This window comes from Quercus robur, chromosome 9 (genome assembly GCF_932294415.1).
Source record: "Quercus robur chromosome 9, dhQueRobu3.1, whole genome shotgun sequence".
Classification (NCBI taxonomy): Eukaryota; Viridiplantae; Streptophyta; class Magnoliopsida; order Fagales; family Fagaceae; genus Quercus; species Quercus robur.
Window position 1 is genome coordinate 18422944 of NC_065542.1, and position 8870 is coordinate 18431813.

The 8870-nt window shown below is 33.1% G+C and overlaps 1 protein-coding gene across 1 annotated transcript; it reads right to left on the reverse strand.

Annotated features, from left to right (window-relative positions):
* Nucleotides 1-579: 579 nt before the first annotated feature.
* LOC126699339 (AT-hook motif nuclear-localized protein 17-like) lies at nt 580-2190 on the reverse strand. Its single transcript, XM_050397093.1, has one exon. It carries the CDS (start codon nt 1680-1682, stop codon nt 735-737), a length of 948 nt encoding a protein of 315 aa, XP_050253050.1. The 5' UTR covers nt 1683-2190; the 3' UTR covers nt 580-734.
* Nucleotides 2191-8870: the final 6680 nt, after the last annotated feature.

Genomic DNA, 8870 nt, shown 5'->3' on the forward strand with positions numbered 1-8870 from the left:
CCACGTTCTCTTCTGTTAACTTTATCCGAATTAAGCAGCTTGAGACGTAAAGTAAAGTAAAGGAAAATCAATCAGAGTCAAAGCATTATCTTCGCGCATGCAGATTGGCTCAGCGAGCCAGCATAGCATAGCAGCAGCAAAGCAATAGCAGTAGCAGAGAAAGCAGTACTGTGGACTCATTCATGTATATACACATTCATGCTCAGTCCTCTCAGTTCTCAAACTTCAAAGCAAAACCCAAAACCCATACCCAATCCTTTATTACTCCACCAGTATCTAACATGTGAATGCCAGACCAAATTCAATTTTGAACCCAAAAAACACATACAGTAAGAGAGAGAGAGAGAGAGAGAGAGAGACGAAAAAAAAGCTTGATTTTGACCCATGAAAGTCATCCACCATTAAAGAATGACAGAGTACTAACTCATGACTTTTTTTTTTCCACACAATGTGAATAGCTGAACCCAGTTCTTCTTCATCTTTTTTTTTTAATAAATAAAAAAACCCCATTATTTAAATTTCCCAAAATAGAAATAAAATATTAATTTTTTTATAAGGAAAAAAAAAACCCTAAACAGCTAAACTAAAAAACGCTAACATTAACATTAACATGAAATTTAAACAAAGAAGTTAATCCAGGGTCACAAACCCCGAATTCTTCAACAACAAAATAAAAGACTTTCTAAAATTCACAGTACCCAGAAATTTAAAAACCAAAAAAAAAAACGCTAAAATTAGTAAGGTGGTGGTGGTGGTGGTCTAGCAGTTGGAGCCCAAATCACATCGGAAGGCAAGTGGCAACTATACATAGCCATATTCCCGCACGACTCTCCTCCTCCCTGAGGCGGCGCCGCCGGGTGTTGCCCACTATCTCCACCTGAAACCGCCGCGTGAGGCGGCGAGTTTCCATCGTCCCTTATATCTTCCAGCTCAGGCGGGAGGCGGTGGTACGTGGGGTTGTTGAACGAGGCAGCTACGACGTACACAGTTCCGGCGGCGATTAAAGCTCCGGCGACGATTCCTCCGACGATCTGGCCCTGCGGGCCGGCGAGGGAGATGGTGAACCCGTTTGGGATTGGAGGAAACGACGCCGTTAGGAAGGTGGCGGAGACCGATAAGATGTCGAAGCGGCCGTGAAAAGTAACGGTGGCGCCGGGAGTGGTCGACGGCTGGCGTAACGTGACGTTGGCGACGGTTCCAGAAGCCGTTAAGACGCAGAGGCCGGTGTTTTTGCGGCGACAGAACTTCGAGATCGCCTCGACGACGTCGTTTCCGCCTGGGACTTCGAGAATGTACGGGCTCATGGCCGGTTCGGGCTCTCGGGTTATGATGACGGGCGGTTTGGGCTTGTTTTTGGAACCGGGCGGGCGGCCTCTGGGCCGCCGAACCACTTCGATTGAAGCTCCATCAGCGTCGTGTTTGGGCTTTAGGGCCAGAGTTTGGGTCGGTGTGGGCCCACCGCCACTGCTTCGGCTCTCATCGTCTTCGGAGTGTTGTTGTTGTTGTTGTTGTTGTTGTTGATGATGATGGTGATGATGATGCTGTTGGGTTTGGGAGTCGGTGGGGACTTGGTGGAAAGGGTGAGAAAATGGGTTTTGGAGATGTGGAGAAGAAGGGTGGTGAAGTTTTGAGAACATGTTTGAAGTGTTTTCGTTTTTTGGTTCTACATATTCACCTTTCATTGTTTTTGTGTTTTTTTTTTTTAAATATATGGATATTTGTATTGGGTTTATGATTGGTTTAGGAAACTAGAGGAATAGGATTTTTTTTTTGGTGAGTTTTGTAAATTGTAATAAAATATAGAGAAGAAACTAGAAGGCTAGTTTGGACTTGGAAGAAGGAGAGAGAGAGAGAGAGAGAGAGAGAGAGAGGGGGGGGGGGGGGGATTTGCCAAGACCAAGACTTTGAGAGAGATAGGCAGAGCAAGAAGATGGTAAGGTGGTGTTTGGATTTGTTTATAATAAATGGAGGATGAGGTTGATTTATGAGTGAGATAGAGAGAGAGAGAGAGGAGGTGGGTGAGCTTTGAAACCAAGTAAAGACTAATAGCGCCGCTGGTTGGAGGTGAAGTAGGGTCCACACTCCATACATCACATACAAGATTGAGAGAGGGAGAGAGAGAGAGAAATTGTCAATGAATAAGAAGAATTTGTGTAATGGTTAGCTCAACCTTACTTCTACATGGCCTTTCTTTTCATTTCTTCAAGTTTGAAAGAGAGGGACACATGGGAGGGAGAGAGGAGAGAGGAGAGGGTGAGTCTTTAATTAAGGCCCTTTCCGACCGAGTGGATTGACAATGACTTCTTTGATGTTATTTCTTTTGGGTTATGGGGGATGCCCTTAACTATTTCTACCCCTATCATCACTTTCATCTATTTTTCTCATTTTTTTCCCCTCAATCACTACTTCAATTTTGAATTTGAAATTGAAAATGACACAACATTTTTCACATTTACTTATTTTTATGTTGCGTTTGAAATAACATTGTTAATTTTCATTTAGATTTATCATTGATATAATTTTAATTACATATAAATTACAATAAATTATATTAAAATTGTGAAAAAATATTGTGTCTGTAGTATTATTGTTTTTTGAATGATTGGCCCAACTCGTATATTTCAATTTTCTTTTAGCTCACTTACTTTGACGAGAAGGTTTCACATAATTCATGTGCCTAAATTGGGGTTTTAAGGAGGACTTTTTCCAAAGCCTTGATCAAAACTCAAAAGGGTTCAAACCGTGTCATCATTTTGCTTAGGCAACACATTTTGATTTGTGCTTATAAAGTCAGAAAGATTGGTGTACTTTTCCCTATTTTGGACCAATAAAAATGTGTAAAGTTAATATCTATGTGGTCCCATACACATCTAATTAGCACACCATGGTGAATTTATAATGTATAATGAGTGTTTGGAAAGTATATTTGTGGTGCCCTACAAGTATAGGATCATTTCTATTTAAAATAGATTTATTTTAATTCTAATATATATATATATATATATTCATTTATTAGTTCAAATTAAATATTATAAATCTAGTAGTTCATTTAATATTACGCCATTTAAAATTTTAAATAATGTGTTTTCTATATATTATGAGATTTAAGAAATAAAATCTCAGACATAAATTAGTCTTTCTCTAATTTAAAATGGAGAGGATCGTGTTTCATCATATAATTAAAAAGTATTCATTATGCACGTTAGCCAATAAACCATATATGAGTGGTGCATTTTTTGTTATTTGTATTACCTACATTTTTTATAAGCAATATCTCTCAGGAAAAGAAAATGTAATTTGAATACATTTATACCCAAAAAGATTAAAAGAAAGAAGAAAGAGAAAAAAGATTACTTGTTGATCTTATGTTCAAATTAATGGAAATTGAATTACCAAGTATTTATGACATGATTAATTGGATATAAAATGAACAGGGCATGTTAAAATTTGGAAATATGCCCAAAATTGGACGCGTGTCTAAATCCCATATATTGAATCTTATTTTTAGCTAAATGCATATACAGGAGATTTTAGATTTAAAGCAATGGACCTAATGGTGCCTTTACTTTGGAGTAAAACTTTAACATTTTGGATAGACCGAAAGAGTAAGGCTATCAAAAGCATGTGAAATTCTAAACCAATGTAGGGATAAACAATGATCAAATGGTCTGTGTAACAGTAATACTATTGTAACCTAGCATCTCTCACTCTTGAGATCTGTTGATGTTGAGGAATATGAGTATAAATCGAAAGATAATGTGACTATGTCTATGAGGAGTGTATTAAATATTATATTTAAGATGATACTTGCACCCATTCCAAAGAGATAGCTAGATTATGAAGAGTTCACCTTCAGGATATAATACAGCCACCAACTGCAAAACTACAATTATGAAATTTCTGTTTGAGGTAAATGAAATTGTGTATTTGCCATAATGATTCTTAACTCGAATTGGGACATTTCTAAACATCATGAATTTAGAGATTAACTCATAACCTTTCAAAAACAATTACAAAAAATAAAAAAAGTTATTTTTAGTTCATAAATCGATAAGTTATTTCTATATCATAAGATAACTTTTATGGGTTATGATCCAATATATCCCAACATATTTCAATAAAATAAAATTTCATGAGTTATGGTCCAATATATCTCAACATATGTTAATAAAATAAAAAGGCACTATCGGACATCTTCATCACACATTGCAAGTGTCTGATCCCGAGTGCCGTCTACACCCTTTTTGTTGGCATGTTTTAAATCATATGTCCATAAATTCTCTCAATTTATTGGTTTATTTATTAGTGTTTGTGTTACTTTAAATGGCCAATTTGGTACATGCACTTAAATAACAGTTTTTAGTTTTTAAACAACATTATACGTTTTTTACACACTTTTTCATTCACGTATTTTCAAAAAATACAAATAACGTTACTAGAACAACATTACCAAACGAACTTATGCCCACTAAATTTTTTTTGAACTTTCTATAAGAAAAGTCTTAAAACAGAAATTCACTTCCTTTGTTCCGTATCACCATCTACAATTTTTTCTTTTTTCTTTTTTGTTTCTTTTTTTTTTTCTTTTTTTTCTTTTTTGTCTCTGTTGATGGAGAAGGAATGACCAACAAATGAAGCTTACCACACAAGGAACGATGATAATGGTAATAGAATGGTGCTACTGCTACTGAACAGTAACACCCGCTCATTGGTTCTTTTTCTTTTTCTTTTTTATACATGTACCTTCTATGAGAAACTTGTGCACACCAAAATAGATTAAGATCATGAATTGTTTTTAATGACTGAGATTGGGAATTTGGGAGTTGAAAAATCAACTTTCAATCTCAACCTTTAAATAAATAAATAAATGTAAAAAAGTAAAAATATTAAAAATTAAAAAGTGAGAATGGTAAAAAAAAAAAATTGCGAGAAGGGAAGGGGATAATTGCACTTGGTAGTATTGCACTGGATCCTAATCTCACCAAACTAATGAAATTACCATAAGGTTTAGAAATCGGACAAATCGAACAGTCTAAGTAATCGAGCATTTTTTTTTTGTTGGTTGAAGAGCATCTATTTTTTTAGACTCTTAGGTAGTTTTCCTTTAATCTCTTTTTACCCTTTCTACTTTTATGGTTGGATCAAGATTCTTCACGATAACATTTTGGTGGCATATATCATGTAAAAAGTGCTTCAAGCATGACAAGATTTTAGATATAGACTATGCATGGTTTTTCTTAGTAATGCTTTGCTCACAAGCATTGGATTGTTTTCTGCGTGGCTTGGGCTCAAAGCATAATTACCCTTTTTTGCAGCAAAATTGGAATATAGAACTTGGAAATAGGGTCACAAAGTGAAAACTTGCGCAAAATGGAAAGAGTATCATAAAAAAGAGAAAGCGTAAAAGAGTGTAACTGTAACATCAAACCCTTAAATTAAAGTAACGTAGATATATATATATATATATATATATATATGAATTGAATTTGTAGAATTCGTGCTAAAGAGTATGATTTTACATAGTAGTGATGCCCCTCTTTAGAGAATAATTTGTATCTTAGATTCGTAATCCTTATCCTTCTGTCTTAATTTTTACAATCTACATAACAAGCAGAAGCTTCTTGAAAAAAAAAATTAATTAAAAAAAAAACAGTAGAAACTTCAAAGTCATTTAGTCCAACATCATGTTTTATAGGAAAAAGTTACCATATTGTTTGTAAATGAAATCAAGTTTGAGAATTTTTCATTGGTTAAGTTTATTTTTAGTTAAAAAAAATGTATAATTTTTTAAACCATTAATTTATGAGTCTGAATTTGATAAAGACGTGGTGTAAAACTCATGTTTTACATTATTTAATAAGAGATTGTCACATTTATTTTTTACTTAAAACTCAATACATTCCACCACACCTAATAACATCTCAATAAACTTCCAATTTAGCTAGATTTTCAAATGGGTATTAAAATTTACTGGGTGTGGTTATATTTATTTTTTAATATGTAAAAAAATGATGTGGCATGTTGGGATTGAAGGGTGTAAAACTTAAGTTTTACACCACATTTTTATAGAATTTTAAACTCTTAATTTATATAAATGTAATTTTTTTTTTTTTTTTTGGATGCAAAACTATAAAACAAAACAACTTTACAAAATAAACTTTTTGATACACACAATAATAAATGGCTTAAGTTCTACATTAATTGCAAGTTGGTTTCCTCTAGTCATTGCATATTTGACACTTGACAAATCCATGTCAAAACAAGATAGCCACCTTCCAATTGTTGAATAACCTTTTTTGATAACAAACCCACCAATAGTTGAAAAATCTAGAGATTGGCTTCCATTCTTTCATACTGGTGTAGAACTGTATATCTTTTGCGTCTTTTTTTTTTCCTTTTTAATATCTAAACAAATCATACTTTAATGACTGCTTTTCTTGTCAATTATTTGAGGAGCTTGACTCAATTGATTTGTGACTCGTAATATTATATCTGGTTATTCTTACTTGATGTGAAATTCCATCACATTCATGACAAATTAACTTCAACGCTAAGAGAGATAGAGAGAAAGAGCTGCTCGATAAAAAATGCAGATGTCTATAAGTAAAAATATAAAAGATTTCTGATCTCATAACTAGATCACAGAACCTTTGTTCATCAAAAAAAGAAAGAAAGATCACAGAACCTTTTAATTATGTATTATTTTTGCTAGTGGCTGTGTCAATTTTTTTTTTTTCTTCATAGTGCCGGCTAACCTTATATTTATTAATAATGTTATAAATGCAATAAATCTTAAATAAAATGATGCAAATATCACTTTTAGTGGGATCGCCTATTGATATCATTTTTAGCTGTGAAGTTGAAAAATGTGCTTAATTAGAATTTTTTGATTATGTAATGCACAATCAAATATTCTTATCTCTAATCCTCTTAAATCATGCAAATTCATTGGTGGGAGAATTGGGGCACTTCCTCCTTTTTAAAGAGTGCCCCAATTCCGCTCCCTCCTAACAACACTCTTATTATGTTTAGTTTGAAGGAAAAGGAAAGGAAAGATCGTGGGAGTGCCCATCTCGCATCCATCCTACATGTACAAAGATAAGATAGGGTGCATTTATCTTAGGTTAAGTATAAGAAAGTATTAGACATGAATCGAATCCACTTCTGGAAACAGCTGTATTTGAAAAGATTGCGATGCTAAAGTAATTAATCCATAAATGACTTTTTTTGTGTGATTTTATCGTGGCTTAAGTCATTTTGGAAAAAAAAATATAAAATAATTAAGCATAAGTAATTGATAGCACTGTTTTTTTTTAATAGCCACTATTAATGGTAAATTTAGCAGTCGCAGTTGAACTTTAATTTCTTCCGTAATTTTGTGCATGTTTTGGTTTCATAGGGCCCATGAGTTGCTTGATTGAGTACTCTTCGTTCTTCTTTTTGGGCCATGTCCTCTTCGTCCTTCAAAGGCATCAATTTGGTGACAATGAATTTCAATCCTCAATTGGAAACTTGTTATAGAAGAAGCTGTTTTATTGCAGCCTTTTATTAAAGTGATGCTTTGAAATTTGAATGCCTATATATTTCCCAACTAATTTTATAAAGAAGTGAACCAACCTTAGGTCCTATTGGGTTATTTTTCTTCCATTAGGTCCTATGGGTTAGTCATCCCCTATGCTATGATATGCCTATATATATAAATCATATTCTCGCCCTTTGGCACCCTTGTTATGTTCCATTCTGATTTGCACCATTGCTTTTATACTTTGAACTTTGAAGTACTCACCCATATTCTATGGAAATCAACAATTTTTTACTATCAAATGGGAATGATCTTTATATATTTAACTATGCTTATAACTAAAGTAGGTAGTGAATTCTCTTTTCCAGGTATACTTGCATAACTAAATTTAGTAATTGTGCTTAAATGAAAGTTTTCTACAAAAAAAGAAAAAGAAAAAAAAAGAAACATAAAATACATACACAATTAAACTTTTAAAGAAGATAATTTAAACATTAATTCATAATAAACCTCCATCATAGAAATTTTAATTTTTTAAAATATACTTACTAGTTGTTGAATTAGCTATGAACATTATTCTGGCTGTTTAACCGACAACAACATCTCTCAAAGTCGACATCCAAATCAGTTCTCATAACTATGATAAATTGATAATACATATAATCTTTGTCATAGTAATTAAGGTGTTCTTTTTAGTTATTTGGTGGGATTGATTAATGTTCCCCAGCGTATCAAGAATCATCAACTTAATTCAGTTATACTCTTCAACATATTTTATTTGCTAAAATCATCTAATTCTACTGTGTAGGATTAGCATCATGCCTCAACCCTAACCCAATATGTGTGTGGGTCTTTGATTTAAGATAAGTCTAATTAGAAGGTTATTTAATTTATGGTTGGGTTTAAGTTATATATAGTGAAACTTTTATCGATTTTATATCATTCAATAAATTTTTATTAGATGTGTTTTTTGACTATTTTACTGTGGAATTTCATTTTCTTCTTATGCTCCACATAGATGCAAAATATAAAGACAACCATAGATTAACAATGATCTCATCTATAAAAATCTTAACACGTACACACTAATTTTGTGCCAATAAAATATCCATATAATGTTGATTTCTTTAAACTTTACATATTAGTATTACATTGTTTGTTCAAAATCCGTACACGAAATAAAGGGTAATTCAACTATGACAATTATAAAGTATATAAATATTAATCAAGAAGTTTCTCCAAACTAAAGCATTCATCTACCTTTTTGCTCAAACGAAAGCATTCATGCATCTACCTTGGCCTACACTTGTGGCCATTAAAAAGTAGAAAATGTTACGTTGTATTGACC

Excerpts from the sequence above, each read along its gene's own strand:
- LOC126699339 (XM_050397093.1), bottom strand. The coding sequence starts at position 1,682 with ATGAAAGGTGAATATGTAGAACCAAAAAACGAAAACACTTCAAACATG.